This window comes from Phoca vitulina, unplaced genomic scaffold (assembly GCF_004348235.1).
Source record: "Phoca vitulina isolate PV1807 unplaced genomic scaffold, GSC_HSeal_1.0 scaffold46, whole genome shotgun sequence".
Classification (NCBI taxonomy): Eukaryota; Metazoa; Chordata; class Mammalia; order Carnivora; family Phocidae; genus Phoca; species Phoca vitulina.
Genome location: NW_022589749.1, coordinates 1,416,282 through 1,440,836, shown reverse-complemented (window position 1 = coordinate 1,440,836; position 24,555 = coordinate 1,416,282). Strand labels below are relative to the sequence as shown.

The 24,555-nt window shown below is 45.3% G+C and overlaps 1 protein-coding gene across 1 annotated transcript in view; it reads left to right on the top strand.

The window, feature by feature from the left end:
* The first annotated feature begins 13,364 nt into the window (after positions 1–13,364).
* The window catches only part of CCDC60 (coiled-coil domain containing 60), a 150,856-nt gene continuing 139,665 nt past the window's right edge, over positions 13,365–24,555 (top strand). Inside the window, exon 1 of the mRNA XM_032431271.1 lies at positions 13,365–13,454. Coding sequence (XP_032287162.1) covers positions 13,365–13,454 — 90 coding nt within the window. The remainder of the gene's footprint in view (positions 13,455–24,555) is intronic.

Below are 24,555 nucleotides of genomic sequence, written 5' to 3'. Positions count from 1 at the left end.
TGCTAAGATATCTAGTAAATAGGATGTGTGCAATAAATAGCAGTCCCCTTTCTGTAGCTCTGTGTCCCCTCCTGGTTACCCCTGCTTGTTCCACTGATCCTACCACTTCGGTTTGCTTTTCTTCTTGGGCCTTGCATCCTGAGCCTCTCTTTCAGACACCTGAGCTGCCAGTCTCCTAAAAAGGCTGGAACCTGACTCCTACATAAGCTCCTCCTTCAGGTTCCATGCAGAGCTCCCAGGCGGCCCCAAGGCGTGGGTGGGGGGGCTCACAAGGGCATGCGCTCTGCAGGAAAGAGCCTTGGGACATATCTGTGTTTGATGGGGGCTGTGGAAAAGAGGAAATGTTGCGGGGGTGGACATATTGCGGAGCCTCAGCAGGAGACTGTGCTCAATCTGGGCTCTACTAAAAATTAGCTGTGTGACTTTGGGCAGGTCTCTGAGCCTCTCTGGGCCTCAGTTTCCCAGTTTATGCAACCCAGATATCCTCAAGGATCCTCTTTCCTTTGTGATCTAGACAAGATTGATATAGCTATCTTTGTACAAATTGTAGAAAAATCTGATCTCCTTCCCAAGAGTTCTGTGAACTCCCAGGGATGCTTTTGTTTTGTTCTTAGTTCTATTTAAGGATCATCTGGATGTGCCACTCATGGGGTCCCTTTGACATGGGGGCAGGCAGATGAGGAATTCAGCTCCTTCCTCAACCTCCACCAAGCTAACTGCTCACATGAACACTTTATAGCGTCTTTGATGCCCACCTCCGATTCTCCCGATGTGAACCCAGTTTTCTGGAAACCACTCTTCGCCCACCTCAAACCAAGTAAATATGGATGTGAGGCCATCTCTGGCTCCGAGGGTGAGCAGGTGATCCAGCCCTGGCCAATCAGAGCATCCCACCGCCATGGCCACAATGATTAAGACGGCCATATCATCAATCAAAGATGGTCATATGATCCTAGTCAATCAAATGAAAATTAGCCCTGGGCCTTTTTGGAAAAAAAAAAAACAAAAAAACAATAAAAACTAGGATGTCCATCGGACAGATGAATGGATAAAGAAGATGTGGTATATATATATACGATGGAATATTATGCAGCCATCAAAAGGAATGAAATCTTGCCATTTGCACGACGTGGATGGAACTGGAGGGTGTTATGCTGAGCGAAATAAGTCAATCAGAGAAAGACATGTATCATATGACCTCACTGATATGAGGAATTCTTAATCTCAGGAAACAAACTGAGGGTTGCTGGAGTGGTGGGGGGTGGGAGGGATGGGGTGGCTGGGTGATAGACATTGGGGAGGGTATGTGCTATGGTGAGCGCTGTGAATTGTGCAAGACTGTTGAATCACAGATCTGTACCTCTGAAACAAATAATACAATGTATGTTAAAAAAAAAAAAGAAGAAGAAGAAGAAGAAGATAGCAGGAGGGGAAGAATGAAGGGGGGGGAAATCGGAGGGGGAGACGAACCATGAAAGACAATGGACTCTGAAAAACAAACTGAGGGTTCTAGAGGGGAGGGGGGTGGGAGGATGGGTTAGCCTGGTGATGGGTATTAAAGAGGGCATGTTCTGAAAACAACAACAACAAAAAAAACCACCAAAAAACCCCCTAGGAATCAATACCTGAGAATGAACAGTTGGCCTAAAAAATAAAACTGCCAGTTAATTTAGCAGCAAAAAAATGCATTTATTGAGGAATAGCAGAGGATTACAATACAGGACAAGCAAGCTACTGCAAAAGCTTAGGCAAGTCCACAGAACAAAAGGGAGGAACCCTCTTTTATAGAGGACAGTGGGAGTTGGGAAGGCTGTTATAAACAAAAAGTCCATTGGAGTAAACTGGGAGTTTGAAGTATAGTGGCTTCTCATTGGCTGAGTTGTGACAGTCTCTCATTGGCTGGGTTATTGCTGGGGGAGGAAGAAGCCTTTTACCACTATACCACTTTCCTACCCACCTGCAAGGTCCCTCTCTCCGCTTTAGGTCGGCTATTGACAAGGCATAGTCAGGCGTGAGAGCTCCCCCTGCTGGCCTCCCAACTCCATTCTAAAGGAGGTTTCCTTTTCTTTTCCTTTTCTTAATTCTCACAGAACCAAAAAAGAAAAGAGATATAAAAAGACACCAACTGTTGGGGGCACCTGGGTGGCTCAGATGGTTAAGTGGCTGCCTTCAGCTCAGGTCATGATCCCAGGGTCCTGGGATTGAGTCCCTAGTTGGGCTCCCTGCTCTGCGGGGGGGCCTGCTTCTCCCTCTGCCCCTCCCCCTGTTTGTGCTCTCTCTCTGTCAAATAAATAAATAAAATCTTAAAAAGAAAAAAAAAAAGACACCAAGTGTCAATAACATTATTTAAGGCCCTGGACCCAGCCATGCCTGGTGTATTCAATTCATAAGCGAATAAACACTCCTGGCTTATTTTTTCTTAATCCAATCTGATTTTTTATCTATCACTTGCTCCCAAAGACACCTGATATTAAACCTTACTGAAAACTTGAGAGGGTAGATGAATTTACAGCATAGCAATGCAAATAATATAAATTCAGTATCAGATAGTCTTGTTTCTAGAAGTTCTTTGTTTTGCTAAGCGCCTGCGCACCTCAATGATCTCCATTCCAAATTCCTGTTTATTCTTTGCATAGCTACTCCCACTGCAACACCCTTCCCCCCGACAAGCGGTTATAAAAGTATTCCCCGAAACAAAGAAAATTCCCTCCCTGAGGGGAATTCTTGTACCAGCTATTGAGAAAATAAAATTTTCAGTCCCCTGCCTGTTCAGTGAGGAGGCTGGACAAGACTTCCTCTCGATTCCATGCAACTTAAAAAACTCTGCAGTTCAAAATACAACAAAGCCATTAAAATTGTGGCCTAGGACAATGTTTTTCAAAACGTAAGTCAGAACCCATTAGTGGGTCTTGAAATCAATTTACTGGGTCATAACCAGGATTTTTTTTAAAATGAAAAAGAATAAAATAGGAAAACAACCAGAGTACATCATACATAATAGAGGTGAGTTCATGAAACTTTTATTTCAATTAGAAATTGAGAGGTGCTGGACACACACTGAACTAGATCATAGTTTCAAATGTATTTCTAACCGTGGTACAAAAAGTATGAAAGCTAATGGTGAAAATCAGTACTTCTAGGGGCGCCTGGGTGGCTCAGCCATTAAGCGGCTGCCTTCGGCTCAGGTCATGATCCTGGGGTCCTGGATCAAGCCCCGCGTAGGGCTCCCTGCTCAGTGGGAAGCCTGCTTCTCCCTCTCCCACTCCCCCTGCTTGTGTTCCTGCTCTTGCTGTCTCTCTGTCAAATAAATAAATAAAATCTTTTTCAAAAAAAAGAAAATCAGTACTTGCTGACGGTGAAAGATGTTAGTTAAAAAAAATTAGTATATGTACCGTGATCTAATTGTTGTCAAAGAAAACAACAGAAGAGACAAGATATAGATGAAGATGTGGATATACCTGAAAATATACAGAATTATGTCTACCAAAAGACTAAATTATTATCCCTAGATTGGGGAGGGGGGATTATGGTGTTTTTTCATTTTCCGGTATATACCTTTTAAATCTTGTTTTTAAAAAGGTTACTTCTATAGTAAATTTAATTTATTCCTACAGTAAATTTAAAAATTTCTTAAAGCCTATTTTTATTTTGAAAGGTAAGTATACTCCTAAAAACCTTCCAAGAAGACTATCTGGAAGAGAAATATACCCAAATATTAACAGTGGTTTTGTTTGTCTGTTTTTGCTTAACTCTTTGTTTTAAATGTTCCCAGCACAGACAGGTGTTACTGTAAAAGTAAGAGGGAAAGGGTCAGTCTTAATTTCAGGATTCTTCACTGGGAGAAAGAAGTTTGCAGACAAAACTGGGAAAATCAGAACATAGTAAAGGGGTAGGGCCGAGTGGAGGCGGGGGGGGGGGGGGGGGGGGGGGGGGTGGGAAGATATGCAAATCCTTTGAATGGATTTTCCACATCAATGAGTTCCCTTTCTTCTTTCAGCTACTGTCTGATGAAGGTGTATATTCAAATGCAGCTATTATTCATTCCAAATGTCATATTCCTCAACACCTGTTTGAAAGAGCATATTTTATTGAGAAGGAAAGTGTCACTGAAGCTACGAGAAAGAGAGACAGTTTCTACCCAAGTGCCAGAAGTCCGGGGACTGGCAGACAAGACACAGTTGTGTACTTCTGAGACTGTCCTTGACCAGGATGCAGATGGCAGCAGAGGACAAAACCAAAGAGGGGAGGCAGAGAGAGTCTCTTCAAGGAAGATATTGTCAGGAAATTGAAAAATTGGGCCACCCCATCCAGACTGTCTAAACAATGACGCCCAAAAGAAGGTAAGAGTCGGAAAATTGCCTCCCAAATGGTTAGTTGAATTGTGAGTTCAGAACTATAAGTCATAAAAGGAAATTACAGGGGAAAAACATGGGAGGGAGGGAGGAGAGCAAGGAGGGAGAGGGGTAAAGGGAACAACAGTGGTAGACGAAATTCTTACCTGTCACTTTTCAGAAGAACAGGGGGGAATGCAGCCTGGGGAAGAGATGCATTTGGGATCAGAGAAACACAAATAGAGACATTTCCACCTCGTCTTGGTAACAATCAATCGAGCGGCCTCATCTAGAATGCTCAGCGCTCTGGGTTCCGGGGAAGAAGCTGTTGTGCCCAAGCTTTGTGCCTGGAATGAGAAGCCATTGGTTCTTGCCTCTTCTTTTCAGGCGATAATAGTTTTTCACTTCTGGGTGCAAAACGGGGAAAGGAACTGACACTTACTTGTATTTGTGTGTCTTTAAAGTGATGCGGGCACGTGGGTTAGGGAAAAATTCAAATACGACAGAAGGCCATCCCGTGTAAAGGAATTTAGGCTCTATGCTATACATCTGCTTGGCCCCGGCCACCCCAGCCCCAGATCCACTTTCCACCTGTTTGTCCCCAAGGGGCTCCTGCGCCTTCTGGCTTCTGGGTGGGTTGAGCCAATGGGAACACTGGCAGGAGATCAGAGGAAAGGAGTGGGGTGTGTTTGGGGCATCCTTCCCGTGAGTTTGCTTCAGACTGTGACTCTCAACCCCAGATCACCACTCCTCCCAAGGCCTCCTTCTCTACAAGATCTCTCTCCCTCAAACCCTCCCCTGATCCCACAGAGATGGCCACAGCTTCATGGACTCTAGCCCTCAATCACTGCACTTTGTCCTGTGTCCCCTACACCCATATTTGTGTAAATGGCCACATGGTAAATAATCCTGCCTCATATCCCCCTGACTCTGCCATCCTGTCCTGCTGGGCCCTGACCTCTCTCCTCTTTCTCTCTCCTAAAAGTCAGCCTATGATATACTTTGTCTTCCTCTCTCTTGTTTTTTGAACTTCGCCTAATCTTGAAGATTGTGCTGGATGTGTTCTCTTTGCACAGCTTCTACCCCACCCATTCTCCACGCCTCACGACCATGTTCTGTGCTTTAGGAGGCTGACCTGTATGGATGCCCTGTGGCATCCAGTTGGGCCCCGCCGTTGGGGGGCCAATTATAGATCAGAGGTACCTGCAACAGATATGCAGGCAAGAGGAGAGTGAGCTTTGGGTATTCATCCCTCTGCCCCCTCCCTGCCAAGCTGCTGCAGTTGACCGTTTCCCTCTTCAGAAGGCCATAGCTCCTCCCACAGGACAGCTCTCTTCTATGAAAAAAATTATGTAAATAATTTGAGGCTTTGAATAATATCACTCTTCAGAGAGGGATACTTTTGATTGCTAGCAGTTAGGAAAGGGAAGACCACCCTTAATCGAGTCAGAGATTGAGTTGATTTAAAGCTGATTTTTAGTCTTTGCAAAGGAAGGTCCTTTCCCTGTTTACTGTCACTCTTACAGTATAGACCATCAGTGGATTATTTTTTTTAATTTAAATTCCATTAGCAAACATATAGTACATCATTAGTTTCAGAGGTGGTATTCAATAATTTATCAGTTGCGTGTAACACCCAGTGCTCATCATATCACGTGCCCTCCTTAATGCCCATTGCCCAGTTACCCCATCCCCCCCCACCTCCCCTCCAGCAACCCTCAATTTGTTTCCTAGAGTTCTGCGTCTCTCATGGTTTTTCTCCCTCTCTGATGATTTCCCATTCAGTTTTCCCTCCCTTCCCCTATGATCCTCTGCACTTGCTTATATTCCACATAGGAGTGAAACCATATAATTGTCTTCCGCTGATTGACTTATTTCACTCAGCATAATACTCTCCAGTTCCATCCATGTCGATGTAAATGGTAAGTATTCATCCTTTTGATGGCTGAGTAATATTCCATAGTATATATACATACCATATCTTCTTTATCCATTCATCTGTCAATGGACATGTTAGCTCTTTCCACAGTTTGGCTATTGTGGACATTGCTGCTATGAACATTGGGGTGCAGGTGCCCCTTCGGATCACATTTGTATCTTTGGGGTAAATACCCAGTAGTGCAATTGCTGGTAGCTCTATTTTTAATTTTTTGAGGAACCTGCATACTGTTTTCCAGAGTGGCTGCACCAGCTCGCATTCCCACCAACAATGTAGGAGGGTTCCCCTTTCTCCACATCCTCGCCGACATCTGTCGTTTCCTGACTTGTTAATTTTAGCCATTCTGACTGGTGTGATGTGATATCTCATTGTGGTTTTGATTTATATTTCCTTGATGCCAAGTAATGTGGAGCATTTTTTCATGTCTTTTGGCCATTTGTATATCTTCTTTGGAGAAATGTCTGTTCATGTCTTCTGCCCATTTCGTGATTGGATTATTTGTTTTTTGGGTGTTGAGTTTGATAAGTTCTTAATAGATCTTGGATGCTAGCCCTTTATCCATCAGTGGATTCTAACTAGAAGGAAGAAAGGAGGGAAGGAGGGAAGGAGAGAGGGAAGTGGAGGAGAGTGAGGGAGGAAGGGAGGGAGGAGGAGGGAGGGAGGGAGGAAGGAAGGAAGTTAATTCAGTTTTCCAAGAGGACAAAGAGCTAATTATGTTAGCCAGAATTTATTTTGTACCTATTATGTGTTATGTTTCTTACCTAGCATATGTATTAACATACGTTTTGCATCTAATATGTGTAGATGACAGAAAAATATAGGCAAAGAAATAGGTAATTATGTCATTTAACCTTCTAAGGGCCCTATAAGTTCAGTGATTTGGTTTTTATTCTTCATCATAAGGAAATAGAAGCTTATATAAGTTAAGAAACTTGCCCAGGGTCACCCAAGCTAACATACAGGATTGAAAATCAGGATTTAAACTCAGTTCTGTTTGGCTTAAATGAATGTTTATATCTCATGTAAAACAGCAGCTTACAAACAGGATGTGTGGCAGGGGTTCCTACCCCCTACCTGTGTGTTAGAATCATCTGGGAACTTTGTTTTTATTTAATTGAAAATTCAGCGATGCCTAATATTTAATTTTAAGTCACTAGCTCTGCAGAGCTCTGCTGAGCCTCCCTCTATTATCCTAAACCCTCAGTGCCATCCTGCTATCCCTAGACCTGGGAAATTCACACTTTTAAGGGCATAAATAAATTGGGGTGAGGAGGGAAGTGAAACCGAAGGAAGATGTGTGATGTACTTGTTTTGTGGGGCTGCCGGAACAAATTATCACAAAATGAATGGATTAAAACAACAGAAACTGATTCTCTCGAAGTTCTGGAGCCAGAAGTCCAGAATCAAGGCAGCGGCAAGGACATGCTTCCTCCAAAGGCGCTAGGGGAGGACCCTTCCTTGCCTCTCTCCTAGCTTCTGGGTGTTGCTGGCAATCCATGCTGTTCCTTGGCATGCAGAAGCATCCCCACAATCATTGTCACATGGCGTTTGCCTTGTGTGTCTTCTGTCTCTACCTTCAAATTTCCTTCCACGTCTAAGGACGCCAGCCAGGGGATTAGGGCCCACCCTAATCCAGCAGGACCTCACTGCACCTTGATTATACCCGCAAAGACTCTTATTCCAAATAAGGTCACATTTACAGGCACTGAGGTTTAGGACCTGAACACACCTTTTGAGGGGGACACAATTCTATCCATACAGGTAGGAAGCACGTAGTGAACAGGAAATTGTAGGTGACTTGAAAATCCATGGGAATACCCAAGCAGGGGAGTGTTTTCCTACCCAGGATGGGGGTTGGAGAAGTCTTTTGTGGATGTTAAATAAAACAAGGCTTCCCCCAAGGGCTAGAGAGTTAAGTCTTCCAGGTGGCTTGGGAAATCCCAGTTGTCTTGGCAGGGCTTGCAGCTATGACCCCAGGTCGTTCTGCTGAACTGAACACACACATACCGCTCTGTAAATAAAAGAGCATCCAGACTGTGTGACAGAGTGCTGAAGTCAGTCGCTGAGTCAGTCATCAAACCTGGGTTAGTCTCAGGCAACCTCCACCACTAACAAGGTGCTAACTCCCACAAGCTTTGATTTCTACCTTTGTAAAATGGGACTAAGAGTTCCCTAATTCCCACTCGCCCCACAGCCCAGGTTGCTGTGAGATGAAACGTGTCCAAATGGAGAGCATTATTCATGGAGGAAGCTTGGGCCACATCCTAGAATCCAGTGCGGGGGAATTCACTAGGAATATTCCTTGGAGACCACACTACCTCCCCCATGACTGCGCCTGGTATACCAAAACAGAGAAAGAAAGTGGAGGGAGAGGATCATAAGCATTGCATTTTCTTCTTCTCATTTACAGAGATCCACCCTTCTCGGGGTACAGTTTGGAGGATAAGGCAGGAATGGGCTCTGGGATCACAGACCTCCCAAGGGTCCATGCAGCCAGCAGGAACTCTTCTTTAATCTAACGAAGTACCGGAATCCTCAGAGGTGGTGCAAATACACATTAGCCAGTGGTATTTCGTCCTGGCAGCAATTCATCGATAGATTGCCAGCTACCAGGTGTCAGGGGAGCCCCAAGTTTTCCTTTTGCCTTGGGCCCCATCATTTGTAAATCCAGTGCTAGCATTTCAGTAGAAACACCCAGAAGGAGTTCTCTGGGTGCTAGCTGCAACACAGAAGAGTATATTAAAGATATTCAGAAAACGATGACTTTTCCAATAGGTTTTTAATGCCAAACATATGTACTCCTTGCCGAAATTCAAGTGTTTAGCAGATTCTGAGATTTCACTTCAACTACCCCAGCTGGCGTCCGACACATTCCACAATTTTTCTTCTACTTGATAACATCTATTTTTAATCCCTTCAGATGCCTTTCTTTTTGGCAAATTGGGAGGAGAGAGTGCCTGTCGCTCAGCGTCTTTCAGTTCGTATTTTGCATAAATCAACCAGGAATTAAGAATTAAACAATCACTTCATATCTTAGTTGTCAAATATTTCACTGTTGGGAGATGCATTTGCACATCTGAAAACATGTTGGCCTCTCAGTACGTCAGGGATGTGGAGAATATATAAAGAAACTCATTGGGATACCGATGAGAACAACAGCAAGAAAGTGACTTGGGGCCAGGTGGTCAAGGAAGGTAGCAAGTCCACGTAACTAGATGAGGGGGAGGGCCTGACCTCCCTGGTTATTCCAGTCAACACTGACCTATGTCAGGTTCCCCAGAAGCAGACCCAGAACAAGAGTTTGGATAGGAGGGGTTTCCTTGGGGGGGGCCATCCAAGCAGTACCTCAAGGGGGTGGGGAAGCGAAACAGGGAAAATGAGGAAGCCAATGCTGGGTCATCCATGAACAGGCAACTGCTATCAGCAAGTCAATCCTGAAGGAGACCTCTGGGGGATTACAGAGCACACTCCAGAGATGTCCTACCCACGGGGCCAGCAGGTGAGGTATTAACCACAAACTCCTGCCCGTCATTACTTTCCATCTACCCCTGTGGGTGTTAACTTCTTGCACGTCCAGGCTGCTCAGTTCAAAGAGAACACAGGCTTATGGCCCTATGGTTCCCAAACTAGGCACCGAGGCACCCCAGGGTGCCACAGAAAATTCACGAGAGAGGATAGGGATACTTTAAATATTTGAGGAAAACAAGGCGACATCTATCCAACACTGCATGAGTTTCATAACCCCCAGTACCATAGAATGTGACCTTATTTGGTTGAATACCTCTAGTGCTGGGGAGCTCATTCTCTTCCTATGGAACATACCCCTTCTTAAACAGAAAAGGGAAATAGCATACCTCGAGCCCTTACTGGGTACTAGGTTCTATACATTCATTATTTCACTTAGTGCTCCCACCTGTATAAGGAGGGCATGACCATCACTATTTACATATGTGGTGAAATTGAGACTTGGAGAAGTAAAATCCCTTGACCAGGATCTCATTGCCAATAAATGGCAGAGCCAAGATTCGAACACATGTCTTTTCAATTTCAGAGCCTTTTCTGCTTGGAAATGTTACATGGCTCTGACAGGTGGGTGTTAATAACAAAAGAAATAAGAGCTGACATTTACTGAGCTCTTCCTTTTTTCTAGGCCTGGTGCTTCACATGGATTATCTGTTTGGTTTTCCTCATAGTCCTATAAGATTATCACTGAGGCTGCTCAGCAGCCAAGTCAGTCTGGCCCCAGGGCTTATGCCTTTTATTTATTTATTTATTTATAAATATTTTATCTATTTATTTTAGAGAGAGAGCGAGTGAGCAGGGGGAGGGGCAGAGGGGGAGAGAGAGAGAGAATCTGGAGCAGTCTCCGCCCTGAGCACAGAGCCCGATGCAGGACTCAATCCTATGACCCAGAGATCATGGATCTCATGACTCAACTGACTGAGCCACCCAGGTGCCCGGAGCTTATGCCTTTTAAATGGTACTCTGCTGTGTATTTCCTTATATTGAGCCTAAACCCTCTTCCTATTCTCTGGACGCATACAGAGCTAGCGGAGTCCTTCTTCACCAAGCCTGCCCCTCAAAGCTGTATTAAGACAGCCCTTTGTCTTTCTGTTCAGAGCTGAATATTTTCCATCCTGTCTCGCTTTCTCATCCCAACTCATCCCCAGCCCCATCTACTGAACACAGCTCAGTTTATCTGCATCTTTCTGAAAGCACTTGCTGATTGCTTAATGCTGCCCACAAAGGAAACAGGAGGACCAAAACTTCCTGTGAAAGGGAAGGTCAGACTGAGTCTTCAGACGATGGTGAAAAAAATTATGACTTCCAAGCATCAGCGTCTGGAGCTGTGTGGCAGGGCATTTTGTATTTGATGGAGGGCCATCTTGCAGCGGATGCCTTCTAAAGAGAAACTGAGGTCATCACATGGCCAAGATGACATCATAATCCTCAGCAGCTCAAGGTTTAGAGATAAAACATGAATCAGATTGATTCCGTGTGAAATAATGCCAAGGATAAAGGATGCAAATTGGAACATGTGCAGTCTATCTTCCACAAGCTGAGAACCTACCCCATAGGGTTATTGGAAGAATTAAATAAATTAATGTATGGAAAGTGCTTAGTAGAGCACCTGGCATGGAACGAATGATCAATAAGTATTAGTATTAATATCAGCTGTGAAATGAACACTGCATGTAAAAATGAGTAATTCTTTCTGGGGATGAGATGCCAGGAAATAATAATAGTTGCCACTAGGATTCTTTATGTGCTCAGCCTTTACATATATTATCTGTTTTAATCCTTGACAACCTGTGGAAAACTTATTTCCCCCTTTCTAAAGATATGGAAGCCAAGGCTCAGCGAAGTTAGGTATCTTATCCTGGGTCATGAAGCTAAATGGTTAAGAACTTGGGTTTTAGGGAGCCTGGGTGGCTCAGTTGGTTAAGCGACTGCCTTCGGCTCAGGTCATGATCCTGGAGTCCCTGGATCAAGTCCCGCATCAGGCTCCCTGCTCAGCGGGGAGTCTGCTTCTCCCTCTGGCCCTCCCCCCTCTCATGTGCTCTCTCTCTCTCATTCTCTCTCTCTCAAATAAATAAAATCTTTAAAAAAAAAAAATGGTTAAGAACTTGGGTTTTAGACTCAAACAGGTCTGGCTTTTTTTTTTTTTTTTTTTTAAGATTTTTATTTATTCTTGAGAGACAGAGAGAGAGAGGCAGGCTTCCCGAGGAGCAGGGAGCCCGATGCGGGACTCGATCCCAGGACCCCAGGATCACAACTTGAGCTGAAGGCAGACGCCACCCAGGCACCCCAAGGCTTTTTTTTTTTTTTAAGATTTATTTATTTATTTTGGAGAGAGAGAGTGAGCGCAGGGGGTAGGGGCAGAGGGAGAGAGAGAATCTCAAGCAGACTCCCTGCTGAGTGGTGAGCGCAGAGTATGTGGGGCTCCACATGGGGCTCAATCCCACCACCCCAAGATCATGATCTGAGCGGAAATCAAGAGTCCAGCGCTCAACCGACTGAGCTACCCAGGCGCCCCAAACAGGTCTGGTTTTGAATCCCAACTCAGGAGCTTTCTGTGTAACCTAAAGCATGTGATTCAATTTCTCTGTGCCTCAGTTTCCTAGTCTGTTAGATAGGGTAATAAAATACTTTCCTTAAAGATGTGCTATGGGGAGTGAGTCAATATATATAAAATACTCAGAGCAATGTCTAGCACATTCTAAATACTCATTAAATGTATACATGTATGTGGGGGAGCTTTGAAGTATGCATAGGAGTTTGTCAGGTGGAAACAGGAGAGAAATAGGCATCTCAAGTTAAAGTAATTGTGGGGCTAAAGGCACACATGTAGCTACCCAACCTAAGGCACAAGAAATCACTAGTGGGTTAGTGGCAGGACAGGGCAGAGTTTGGAAGGAAGGAGTTGCTTGTAGTTAGGTGGAAAGAAAAGGTCCTCAGGTCTAAGAGGAGAAATCGGAGTTTGTAGAATGTGGCTCCCTGGTTAGTCCCAGCTCCCAGCCACCATCCCAGCTGCTCAGTAGAGTTCGCGACTCCGCCCCCACCAATCCCAGCCAATGAGGAAGCCCTCCACTGCGTCTCGTTGCCAGGTAACTGAGTTGACCACTGCCGGGCAGTTAGCTGGCTTTCTCTACCTAGCAGTGGAAACCTGAGCCTCACGCCTGGGCCACCTTAGGGAAAGGGGCTGGTGGCCCCTCTGTGGGCCCCCTTCAGATTTTGTCAGTGGAGTCTAATTTTTTTTGTTGTTGTTCGTATTTTATTTTCGTTTGTAGTACAGAAAGATATCCCCTTCCAAAGAGGGGAAAGCTCGTGAAAGTTTGTTAACTTTCTAAAAACTGAGTAATTCCGGGCTTGCCTAATTCCACCCCCTCTGGACTTCCTTATTCTGTTAGTGGGAAACCCAGATGATTTGCTTTCCTTACTCCTGGGTCAGAAGCCTCTTTGGAGCCTGTGTAATTGGCTTTGGGAATCAGGAAGAAATTGCTGGAGCCTCTCACACCAGTGGCTGCTGAAGTAGAAGATTCTGGAAAAACCCCTCTTTGAGGGGCCCAGGCTATGCCCGAGAGATTTCCAAGATGACCAAGATACCAGCCACCAAGAAGATGCAGAGTGTCCCCAACTCGGGGGCCCTCTGGCCCTTTTATGTCTCAGAGCATCAAACACAGGTAGGTCTCCCCTCTCCGCCGAAACCAAGCATGTTTTCAAGACCAAGTGAAATAGAAATTAGCCTTCAGGCCAACAAGGGACAGGGGAAGAGAGGAGTCCTGGTGTAATTAAATTGTCGAGACACATCCCCGTTGCTATCAATGGTTGGTTTCTCATAAAGAATGAGAACGCCAGGCAGAACACTGAGCTGGGCCATCCTATTAGCCAGTAATTCCAAAATGATAGAATAAATCAGCAGTGACACTGTAGAACATCAGAAAAAAATTAAGATGAATTGTAGGCTTGCCATTGCAGAAATTATTTTTGGAGATCCACTGGGCTCGAGATACGGGCACATCCCCTCTCTTATGGAAAGATTGCAGAGTCAAACTTTCGGTTGTGAAGCCTTGACTCTGCTGCTTGCCAACTATTTGATAAAAGACAGGTTGCTTAGCATCCCTGAGCCTTTATTTCCTCGTGTCTGCAAATGAGACCAGGAACATCAATTAGGCAGAAACAGTGTTAGGACTAAGGAAGCTATGGAAGTTGGTTAGCAGGATGCTAACACTTGATAGTGTGTATATATGACATAAAATTCTGTTGTTGATTTAAAAAAACAGAGAAAAATCATTAATATGTACTTCATGACCACAGTCAAGTGTTTCTGTTTTCAAATGATCACTGATGTAGGAAAGATGTTACTAGGGTTCGAAGCTGATGGCCAAGAAAGTCTTGAGATGTCTTTGGTGCAAAAAGGTGGTTTTATTAAAGCACAGGGATAGGACCATGAGGAGTGGCCCATTATATACTTTAAAGTTAGGAGGGGGTGAGGGATAGCGGAAGTCTCTAAGGAATTTTGCAAGCAAGGTTTCCAGGACCTTGAGGGGGCTAGCTATTGTTGGGAAAAGGTCATTTATTATCGTCTAATAAAACCTTAGTCATGAGACCCTTCAGATGTATATCGGTGGGCCATATGCTTGGGGGATGACTGCCAACACGTAACTTGGAGGGTTTAGAGATAAAGGAAGTTTCCAAAGGAATTCTTACACGTTAAAGTAGACTTACAGGATCCTGGGGGGTTGGGGGAGAGGTGGTCAGGCTAGGACTGCCTTTTGCCCTTAGCAAAGTATTAACATCGAGGCAGTTGAGTCCCTAGAGGAATGTCACTCCCTGTCTCAAGGACTTGTCAATGGGCTCTAGGTAGTAAGGAAATTTAATAATTTTTCTTCTGCCTTTGTTTCCCACATCAGTCGTAAGTGTGTAGGCCCGTTCTGTCTTTGTTAAGTGTGTCTTTGTTATTGTATCCACACACTGCACACCGTATATCACCACTGATTGGCCAAGGTAGGGGAACAGTGGGAAGGAGAGTCACAGGCAACCCCAGCCCACTGTGGCGTATCTTATGGCTCAGAGTCCTGCCCCAGAAAGGAGGGCCTGGGGAGAAATCGGTGCCCAAAGGAGAGCTTAAAATTCACCCCTGGGGGCGCCTGGGTGGCTCAGTTGGTTGAGCGACTGCCTTCGGCTCAGGTCATGATCCTGGAGTCCCTGGATCGAGTCCCGCATCGGGCTCCCTGCTCAGCGGGGAGCCTGCTTCTCCCTCTGACCCTCCCCCCTCTCATGTACTCTCTCTCATTCTCTCTCTCTCAAATAAATAAATAAAATCTTTAAAAAAAAATAAAAAAAATAAAAAAAAAAAAATTCACCCCTGGTTCCCTGGTAGTCCAAAGTGTTTCTGAGCTTCTCCCTTCTAAGAATTAACACATCTGTAAGCACCCCTCATTGTTCAGCAATCTTAGTGAGCTCACTCTGCAAGATGCAGTCTGTATGTGTCTCCTTTCATCTCAAAATGCTACACAGAAGTGAGTTCCATCTGGAGCAGTCCCCTCTGGGACTGAACTTCTTTAGCAATGGGGGGAGAGAATGAGGAGCGAAGTGGGCTTTTAGGAAGCAGAGGGGAGTGTGAGAGCTTGGGCAGTGGACCCAAACAGCCTGGGTTTGAACCCTGGATCTGCCCCTTAGCAGCCCTATGTCCTTGGGCAATTTGCAGAATGTCTCTGCTTCTGTGTTACCATCTGTCAAAGGGGGAATCTCATTGCGCCTTCTCTTGACACATAGCGAACACTCCCTAGAATTTAGTTACATTGTTATTTCATCCATTTAGCAAACATTTATGGAACCCCTGTTACTGCTAAACACTTGCTCTTGTAAGGAGTGGGACTTGATCTTAAATATTTCATGATCTATAGTGTATATGTTTGGGATGGGAAGTGAAGGATAAGAAATAGGTAATTATAATGCTGAGTAAAAAGCATTGTTGGGTATTGTGAGAATTCAGAGAAGGACAGCTAACTTGTCTGCGCGTGTGTGTGTGTGTGTGTGTGTGTGTGTGTGTGTGTGTGTCAGATTTGCGGAGGGAAGAACCCATGTACCCAAGTAAATGCAATAGAGTTTTCCATCTTGGGATAGAGAGATGAAGAAAGTAGAGGAAGGTACAGAGGTTGGAATGGTCATGTCTTTCTTGGGAAGAGGGTTGGTGGAACTCAGGAAGGTCAAGAAAAGGGAAGGCGGTTTCCAGGGAACTGTTGGATAAACTAAGACTTCAGGCACAAAAGCTTCCTTGAAATCCCACTGCCCTTGCCCCACTTTCAAGGAAATAATGAAGACCCTAGGGTGTCACAGGCTCACAGCTGAATTCGCATGCTTTTAGAAATTGCAACTTCTTAGAGCTACTGTAAAGCATTGGTTAACCTAAACGAAGCTAACTAGAAAGTGACAAACCACAAGAAAATGTGTACAGATTAGGGTCAACTTCTGGTGTCAAACCAAATCAAACCAATAATAATTGCAGCAACGTTAATAACAGTGGGAACAGTTGGCACGTCTTGAGTATTTACCACCTGCTGGATTCTGAGCTAGATCTTTCAGAACCATCTGCAACACTTCAAGGTGAGCTGTTACCTCCTCACAAGAGGGATGGCAACATGGAGAACCAGGGAGAACAGATCCCTTATCCAAGGACACTGGCCAGCAGGGAACAGATTGGAACTTGGATCTGTCTCCAGGGTTGAAGCACTCCCTGCCTCCCCATGCTAATCAAGCAGTGAGAGAGAGGTTAGCATGCACCACAGGGGGACAGAAAAAGAAGGTATAAGTGCGGTCATCGGCTTCAAATCGCTTTCAGGTTTATTGGGGGGCAGGGGGGTGCCACATAGAGGATGACAAATGCCAGGCAGCCTGGTAAGCATCCAGTGAGGAGTGATTGAGGAAGGAGCTGGTTTCTCAGAGGAGAAGGGTGAGGCCACACTGGGCTGCATGGTAATACCACCGACTACGGGTCCCCCATGCCCTAGTGTAATGACACGTGGGGGAACCCCCCAACCCCGAAAGGGTCCTGAAGCCCTCTGAAGCTAGGCATTTTCCTTCTTACAGGATGGAAGGTGCTGCATGGTAACTAATGTTGCAGTGGCACCCTGCCTTGCAGTATTCATGTAGTTTTTAAAAACATGAATAAGATACGCAAATCCTCTGCTGGAGTGTCTTTTGTTGAGGAAACCTTGCAGCCCCCCCTCCCATGTTGGGCTCCCTAATCTTTGAGGGAGTTCCTTTTCCCTTTGTTTCCCAAGGAAGCAAAAGAGAAGACTAATGGGATTAGCCATGGGGAAGGGAGGGGATCAGGGCGTGTACAGATTACCAGGAACACATTTTCTTCCTTGAAAGGGGCTAAAAAAAGAGAGGCACTTAGCACACACCACCTCCATGTTCTAGAATGGAAATGCAGAAATGGCATTTGGCAAAAACTATAAAGCTGTGGAATCCTTTAGACACGCTCTGTCTCTCGGTGCCTGAAGTTTCTACCACGCTGTCATTAGACACCCAGAGAGAAAAGAAGCAACCCTAATTTGGGCAGATCCTGAGACAGCCAGGATTCATACTTGGCGCTCTGTTCATATCCTAGCTTAGTGTTAAAAAGATTCTTCAGCAAACAATGTGAGTTCAAACCCCAACTTTGCCACTTACCAGGTTGTGCGGCCTTGAGCAAATGAGTTACCTGAGCCTCAGTTTCCACATCTGTGATAACGGGCACATCGCATTTTATCTAATTTAAGACATCTTCCATTTCAAGATGCGTCATAATCTTTTTGTGCCACTAAGAAAGAAAACTCTACTGATTAAACTATAACCTACTTTCAATTATAAGATATGCCCCAGTTTCAGAGATGCTAAATGTGGAAAGAAAACGTGCATCTTAGAATAGATGAAACAGCTAAAAGTGCTCCCCTGTCGTAGGGCGTTGTGGGGATTAGATGAGCTGATATGGGTAAAGCTCTTAGAACAGAGCCTGGCTCAGAGTAAATACTATGAACTGTTAGCCAATATGGCTTTGTTTAATTCTCTATCGGCTCTGTGATAGAGGTGTTCTTATTAACCCCTTTAGCACCTGGGTAGACTGAGGCTGGAAGAGGTCCCAGGTCTAGTTCTCTGCCAAGAGGGGAGAAGGGGGCAAATTAAGCAGAATCCCAGGTATAAAGAAGACCTTGGCCTGAGCATCTCTGCCCCCCCCCCCCCCCCCCCCAGCCCCCACCCCTGTGCCTGCCCCCTACCCCTGTATGAGAACAGAAATGCCCAGAGAAGGTCTCAGGAGTCCAGCCCAGTTATACACCCAGTTGGGCTGCCTGGAATCAGAAAAGGAGAACGAAGGTATTTTAGAAAGCGATCCCCCAACAAGAGAAACCTGGAGTCTCAGCATAAGTCATTCCTAGCTGCAAACATGAAATGATTTTCCTTCTTGTCCAGATAGGAGAAATTGTGGCCTGAAGAGGTAAGTGGTGAGTCATCGCCTGTCTTTGTTGGAAGTGGCCTGGTTGATTTCTCTGGCCTCTAATCACAGAGACCACGCCCCCTGCCCTGAATCACTGATTACACTGGGGAAAAAAAAGAAAGAATAAAAACTCTCCGGACCACTTGAGATTCAATTCTGAAGAATCCCAAAGGCTGCACCTTCATTTTTATACGACTCAAGACTTAGGCCAGGGAAATAGCAACCAGTCCCTTTCTCTCTCCAAGGGATTCTTCTGGCTCCATTGTCAACTGCATGAGATGATTGCAGAATTCAAGTTGCTTTGTTTTGTTGTTTTTCTTTCTGCCCTGATGCTTTGGGCTGGTAATGCCTGCCTTGGTGAATCTTGCTGTGTCTAATTGCAGGTCCATGTGATAGTGAGCTCCCCTCCATGATAAATTGTGGGGAAGGTGCACGTTCATTACCTTCTGACACGGGAAGAGCGATAGGCACTTTCTTTATGCTGGACCAAATGAAGCAAGCTCTTTGTCTGGGCTGCAAAGAGGCAGCTGCTCCCCATGGGGGGCGGGGGGTGGGCATGGTAGAAGAAACACATCAAAGAATCTAACGGATGTGATATAAGCTCAGTGACTAGGGAGGAGCTCTGCCTTTGAGGTCAAACAGGTGGGTTCAAATCCCCTCTTTGACAGTCTCTAGTAGGGCGTTCTGTGAAATGGGTCGAATTATAATCGGGTCTACTGCATCGATGTTTTGGAAGGATTCAATAAAATCACACATGTGAAATACTGAGCACAATACTGGGACACAGTTAACCCCCCCCCCCCCCCCCCGTTAAGTGATGGCGGTAATCATTACCAGTGCTCCTCGTTCTCAGACTGGACAGGAGTGTCACTCACCGCTTTGAAGACGTGTCAGCCCAGATATGAAGTCTGGAGGAGGCTGTGTGTTAACTGCAAAGTCCCACAGTGAGGCCAAGTCTCGGCTTAAGGGCGGAAGGGGAGAAGTGGGTCGAAGGATATTTTTTTAGAACTGGCCTGAGAGTAGATGTGCATGAAGGGTAGGGTGCCCTGCAGGAGAAAGCTCATTTGGGTAACAAATGCTTGACCCAGTTAAAAACCCTAGTTGTAAAAAAGGGGGTGCCCCTATTCTGAGTTTCTTGGATTTAACTCTCTCGGCCCAGTCCCATCATTCATGTTTGAATCCCATGAAGAACCAGAAGGAAATGAGAAAAAAAGGAAAACTCTATGTATCAATTAGGATCATTTTTGGTTACAAGTAAGAGAAAAACCGAAAAGCAGTGACATAAACAAATATGAATTTATTTTCCTCATACAAGAAATCTGGAGGTGAATGCCTGATGGTGTTGGTTCAGAAGCTCGCCAGTGTAGGAACGGACAGGTCTTTTCCCCTCATGGTCATAGAATGGCTGCCCCAGCTCCAGGCATCACATTCATATCCCAGCACAAAGAGGAGGAAGTGGAGAGTGTGAGCTATGTTTGTCCCTTTTATGAAGGCCTTCCAGGAACTTTGCTATTTACTTTTATGTTTCATTTGCCAGAATAGTGTTGCCTGCCTTTTCTAACTGCAAGAACACCTGGGATAGTGTGTATCTAGCATGAGTGTGGAAAGCAAGGGCAAAGGAGAGACGAAAGTATGGGAGATAGGTATTGGATGGAGTAATCAGCAGTGACTGTGAATCACAAATGATTTCCCAAAAAGTCAGATACTGAGTGTCCCAAGCAACCCAGTGACCGGGGGGCTCTGGGGCCAGGGGAAGGGTAGAGGCCCTCAATGGAAGCATTCAGTCCTTTAACGAATATTTGTATATGCCAACCATGATGCTAGTGTTGGGGATACAGAAGTGAAAAAAGGCAATCACATGAGACACCCTTCTGGAAACTGAAAAAAAATAGAGAGGGATAACAGGAAGAGAGAGAGCTGAGACAGTGGAATGTGCGCCATCTTTATTCCTATGAGCCCCCATCTAGTTCCACCGTTGGGGGGGTGCTTGAAGAAACTCGGGTTAGACAAACCTCTGCACAACTGTGGAATGAGCCCTGTCCTCGACCCCCTTTCAGCAATCCCACAGCCTCCAAATACTCAGCTGTGAACTATGAAATTTAGAAGCTGCAGAATCTATGCGGGGTTCAGTGGCAAGTAAGCACTTGCAGAAAATCTGACAGAAGCCAATTAAACCTTTCTTGGACTGAATAAACCAACATATTTTTCTCGAAGATCTTTCTGACAGCAGCTAACTTCAAGATCATAATGGTTGGTAATGGGATACCTTCTATCATGAGATGGTGGCATTTTTCCCTTCTAAATTCCTGTGTTCAAACTCTACTGAGAAAATTTCTTGCAGGGCTTAATTTTGATCGAATGCCTTTCTGCCTAAATTGGAATTTATGCAATCGGTAGTTTTATTTAATAACTCAAAAATTAGCTACGTCTGGCGACCGGCTTGCAAGCCTGGAAATGCCTCGGGGTTTCTGGGTTTCATGAAGTGAGAAGATTATACTGCTGGGATGGTTTCTGGGATGGGTTCAGCGTTGTCGGGGCTTCAAAGGGTCCATGGTGGGCTGTAGCTCAGTGGTAGAAAAGACAGGGAATAATTCCCCATAGTGGCCTGGGACACGGGCAGAGTCACCTTCTACGGTATATGTTTAACACCTATCATGACAGATTTTTTTGGGGGGGGGGTCTTCTCTCAAGGAACCCACAATTCCATTGGGAGAACAAATTCATAAATATCCATGAATCAAGACAGCAAATAAGAAGTACCAAAAAGAAAAGTAGGGACGGCTGGGTGGCTCAGATTGGTTAGGCGTCTGCCTTTGGCTCGGGTTGTGATCCCAGGGTCCTGGGATGGGGCCCCACGTTGGGCTCCTGGCTCAGCAGGGAGCCTGCTTCTCCCTCTGCCTCTCCCCCTGCTCATGCTCTCTCTCTCTGTGTCTCAGATGAATAAATAATTAAAAAAAAACTTAAAAAAACAACCATATAGGAGCTTGGAGGTAAAAATAAGTTCTATCATGGGAAGACACGCACAGTGAAGCCTTCAGGTCTGAATCCTCAACGTTGGCTAGATGGAGGTTGAGGTGGTACGAGACACTGAACCAAAGCTAGAATTTACTTTCTAATAGGGGAAGGGGCAGGGCAGAGGACTACCATGCTCCTCCAGGGAGCACGTTCTTTCTTTCCTGGAACCCTGTCTGACAAAATGCTGCCCCACAGAGCTCCAGTAGATGAACCGTTCCACACTATCCCTCTTCATACACAAAGTTACCCAAGTTTCCATCCCAGGGGGTTGTCAAGTTAGGATTTCGCTCCATGGGTTCTCATTAAAGCTTTCAATAATCAGAAAGGTCCAGTGTGTTATTTCTTTCAAGGCTTTGAATTTCGGCAGAGTAGGGTTTCTCGATCTTGGCACTATTAACATTTTGGGCCGATAAGCTGTCCTGGGCTTTGGAGAATGTTGAGCAGCATCCCTGGCCTCTGTCCATTAGACATCAGTAGCAGCCCCCTCCCCAAGTTGCGACAATCAAGCCTGTGTTCAGATCTTGACGAGTGTCCCCTAGGGGACAAGTTTATCCTGGGTAGAGAACCACGACGGTGGAGGACTCCTACAGTCCTCAACACCTTGCCCCAGTTGAATGCTTATCTGATGGTGAGACATTTCCTCTTTCAATAAATGATGCCCTTGCGCACCCAACTGTTCTGGCAGAAACCCAAACTTCCTCTTTGACCCCTCCCTCCCATCAACCCTTAGCTCCAACCAGCTGCCTCAGGGCAGGTGTTCTGCCCGACCCTGCCTCCTTCCCCAAGGTCGCTATCTGGTCCAGGCTACCACTGTCTGTAGCCTGGACTATTCCACCGGCCCCCTAACAGGGCCTCATTACCTTCAATTTGATCTTCCAACCCGTTCTCTTCCAATGCAAGTAGGATATTGTCATTCCCCTGAATAGGACAATTAAATGGCCCTCCATTGCCCTCAAAATGAAGATTAATGTCTTTAACGAGGTTTAAAAGGCTCTGTCCTTGCCAACTTTGCCTGCGTCATCTCTCATTACTTGGCCCCTACTCGGAAGCCAAAGTGGTTTTTGAATATGTCCTGCTCTCTGTCTTCTTCCTCCTCCTGAAACGTCCCCTGCCCTTGTTCCTCTGGGTTTCCATGGCAAGATGTTTCCGGAGCTCTGGACAGTGGTGGGACGGGCATGGCCGGCTTCCAATCCCAGCTCTCCCGCTACCTAATCAAATCACTTAGCCTCTCTGGTTTCTTCATGTTCATCTGCAGAACCAAGAAATCGAACCTCACAGTTTGGGGGTTCCCTCCTCACCATGTGACTCTAGAGAGCAAATAATGGCCTTAACTTACTGAGCATCTGTTGTGCATCAGGCGCCTTGCTTACACTATTAAAATAACCCCTCATGCCATGGGCAGATGCAGTAATTACCCCTATTTGCAGAGATAAAGAAACTGAGGTGTGGAGAGGTTTTGTAACTTCCCCCGAGACGCCCAGATAAGTAGGTGGTGGAGGTAGGATTTGAACCCAGGACTGATTCACTGGCCAGACCCTGTGCCTTTAAGATAAGCCTGTTGACTGCAGTAACAATGGGCAGTAAGTAGACAAGTATCTCTCCAAAAGGGGCATCTGTCGGTTGGATTTTTAAAGCGTATATTCAGAAATACCTGGCAGGAAAAAGGAAAGTGCCAATTTTAGTTGGAGGCAATGCAAACAAGAATGGGACTGTGCCTGCGACCCCAGACAAGGACATTTGCATTTTCTTGAGCTCTTGCTAAAATATGCTAGTGAGCTTTTCTGGAAGAGAAACACGGCTAAGGACAGAGTGGGGGGAACCCTGAATGTAGCTCAGACTCATCTTTCTAAATAATGCTCATTTCAATGAAAATTTATAAGCCACTTCTAATTAAAGCCACATTTCTAAGAAAGGCATATTTTGATCCTGGGTCAATATGCTGCCAAGACCTGCTAGATGAAACAGAACGGAAGACAGGCCCAGCTAATGAGGAATGAGGTTCTGGTGTGTATGTGGCTGAGCTGTTGATAATCGTAAGCAGCTTAATTGGGTTGAATCATTTGGGCAAGTATCTAGTTCAATGGATTCAGTCTGAATCCAAGCTCTGACCCACTGAATTTTTTATTTTCTACCAAAAAAATACTCTGCATCATAATTGCCTGTTTATTTGTTCAACCCTACCACTAGATTTGGAGCTTTTTGAGGGAAAGGACCATGCCTAGCTCACAATTCTATCCCTAGAAACTAGTGCAATGCCTGGCAATGGGTAGAAGTTCAATATTCTTTAGCATCTGTTCTCAGGATCAAGGATAATCCCAGGTACCAGGTACATCCCTCAGGTAACTGTAAATCCATCTGGACCAGGCCCACAAATGTTTTATTCACAGGTAATCCCCAGTATGTGCTGAGGTGCTCCATAAACATGGATACCATCCTAGTGTTTGCTATGTGTGTGACCTTGGACAAGTTATGCTCCAGTGCCTCAGTTTCCCTGTCTCGCATATGGAAATTATAAAAGGCCCTGTTTTGTAGGGTTGTTGGGAACATCAATGGGATGATGCACAGAAAAGCCCCTGGCTATGAGTAAGCCCCTTTCCTATGTAGTAAGTGCTCATTAAATGCTATCTTTTCATATTCCCACTTAGGGATCAAAGCCAGGGGCTCCCAAATATCAAGCATTAAAACATTTAAATACTGACATTTCCAAAGACGATGACTCTCATTCTGATCATTTTTATGCATTCAGGAAAAGGCAGCCAAAAGAGTAACAGGACGAAAATGTTGCATTTCCGAGAGCCCTTGAAGAAAATGCCCAAAAGGCAATTAGCGCATAACTTGCCTGTGTTGTTATTGCTTATTAGCTGATCCCATCCTCTGCTAATCAAATTGCTTCTTTGATATTTTTAGACCTTTTAAAAGAGGCCTTTCAAAACTCAGGAAGCCAAGTTTGTTGACAGCTACCAAGGAATTTGAGCTATGAATCTGGCATCCTCGTAGGGATGGAAATGGAATGGAAAAATGGCGGACATGGGGAACATTCTCTTCAGGGTCCATGGGAACTATCGAAGGCAGCCCAGATGTTTCTGTAGCCTTAACTAGCTCTCCTCACCTTTTCCCTCCCTGCCTCAAACTAACAAATCACCCTCCTTGTCCCCCTTTTCTGTAGCTCCAGGGTTTGTGATTTAAATTATCTCAGTAAAGGGCAATTTTTGAGTTTCCTTGGCCAACCAGACAAACTCACGTCTTAGCATGACTGCCTTAGAACCGGGGCCACGAATCATCCAGGC